At 49.2% G+C, this 2066-nt stretch overlaps 1 protein-coding gene across 1 annotated transcript; it reads left to right on the top strand.

Moving 5' to 3' along the window:
* Nucleotides 1–6: 6 nt before the first annotated feature.
* Nucleotides 7–2059, top strand: LOC105305884 (polycystic kidney disease and receptor for egg jelly-related protein-like; the record flags this gene model as incomplete). Its single annotated transcript, XM_011380728.1, has 1 exon — nt 7–2059. A coding segment is annotated over exon 1 (1914 nt), but the record flags the coding sequence as incomplete, so codon positions are not given.
* Between the last annotated feature and the right edge of the window lie 7 nt (nt 2060–2066).

The following is a 2066-nucleotide window of genomic DNA, read 5'->3' as shown; positions in this document are numbered from 1 at the left end:
ACTGCGCTCCATCTGTGGCTCCCGATGCCTCGGGCTTCTTGCTGGACGTATACGCCTCAGGCTGCGGCCCTGGACAGACCAGGGCGAGAGTCTCGTCCCGAACGCGGGCCTCAGCCTAGGCTTGTCCCACAGACCCGCGCGGCGGATGCGCACGCACCGCCTCCACGTGCGCGTCCTGCGCCGCGCCGCACCCACCCACGTGGACTTGCCCCTGTCAGCGCCCCGCCGCCTGCTCCCCTCGCAGGGGCTCAGCCCCCTGCGGCGCTCACCTAGAGGTCGGGAATGGACCTTTCACCTCGGGCTGGTCAGGCCCCGCGAAGCCTCCTCTGTTCCACGCCTGTCGCCTCGCTCCATTGTGCTCAGAGGCCCTCATACCCACGCCGGCTTCTTGGCCCAAACCAAGTGTCCTACAGATGGGTCTGAGACTCTTGATTTAGAAGCTGATAACTCAGACAATTCCCAAGCCATGGAGACTTCAATGTCCTCTCAGTTACCAACAGATACGATTTGTGTTATCAAAAAGGTAAAGATCAATACCAACGAAGACGGTTCTCCCGTGGTGCTGACCAGGAAGATGGACCTTTCTCTCAATGCCTCCGCTGAGTATGACTGCCCGTCTGCAGAGTCCGCTGTTCATCGTTGGGATATTTTTTCTGTTCCTTCCTTACATGATGTGCCGGACTGGAGTAAATCTTTAGATGTACCAGAACTCCAGTTCCGGTCAGGTAAAACAGTTATGCTCATCCCCGAGGGGTCTTTATCATGGGGAGTGTATGTGGTCAGTTTCTCAGTGACTGTTACCACAGGAAAGCCAACAGTGAATGAGGAAAGTCGTTCAGATCACATCTATATCACTGTTGTTAGAAGCCCCCTGGAGGCAGTCATTTCTGGGGGTGCCAACATAACAGTTAATTTCACAGATGAGCTGGTTCTGGATGGATCCAAGTCCTCAGATCCAGATGCAGGCAGCCCTTTAGACGGACTCCATTTTTCGTGGTACTGTACCACGAATCCTAACAACTACAAGGGACAGAAAATAAAAGTATTGAGCAAGCAACTTTGTCACCCAGACCAGGCCGATCTACAGTGGACAGGGGCAACTGACCCTGTCCTCACACTTTTGCCAAAAATGCTTAAAGGTGACCGTATATATTTTTTCAGAATGGTGATAAAGAAGGGTGACAGAACGGCATTTTCTGTCAAGAAGGTCCATGTGCTCCAAGGACCAGAACCTACAGGAAACATTGTGTGTATTGAAAATTGTGATACTGTTTTGGTAATATCAGAGAGATTTTCTTTGTTTCTAAATTGCCCAAGTTGTGCAGTAAGCCATGATGTCTTTACGTGGTCGATTCTATCATCTCCAGGGAAGGAGATGCCCTTTGATTGGGTGGGGCAAACTGCGACAGGGAGGAATAGCGATTATCTGTCTATAAAAGCTTTTGCGTTCAGGGAATTTTTGGAAGCTGAGTTTTGGATTTCTCTAGTTCTAGACACTTGGAGTGGATCGATATTGATTCTCAAGTACCCCTTTGTTATTAACCATGCCCCTGAAATCGGAAAATGCAAAATCAATCCACCTAACGGGACTGCATTTTTTACTAAGTTTGTTGTCCGGTGTAGGAATTTTAAGGATAAGAACATCCCTCTTACATATAAAATGATAGTCTCTGATTTGCATGGTTTTGGAAAAATCAGTTCTTTAAAAGAGAACACGTTGGGGTCCATCCTGTATATGGGCGATGCGCCGAAGTCACCGCCTTCCTTTCTCCCTGCCGGTGTGCTGGCCAATAGTTACGGCATCAAGATCTATGTTCAGGTGTATGATTCTCTGGGAGCTTTTTCTCAGGTGACTTTGTACGCCACTGTACGTGCTCCTACTGACAAAAACTCATCAAAGACCGTGCTGCATCAATTACTCAACTTCACCATGGGCCCAAATTCGGCGATACCTCCTTTGCTTCAAAAGCGGGATTTTTTATCTGCAGGTTACTTGACATATGTGGTAGCCTCTGTTTTGAATGACATGAAAACCGAATCGACTCTGCAAGCAGACAAAGCCCGAC

Source organism: Pteropus vampyrus, unplaced genomic scaffold, assembly GCF_000151845.1.
Source record: "Pteropus vampyrus isolate Shadow unplaced genomic scaffold, Pvam_2.0 Scaffold401, whole genome shotgun sequence".
Classification (NCBI taxonomy): domain Eukaryota; kingdom Metazoa; phylum Chordata; class Mammalia; order Chiroptera; family Pteropodidae; genus Pteropus; species Pteropus vampyrus.
This window is presented reverse-complemented; position numbering and strand designations above follow the sequence as displayed.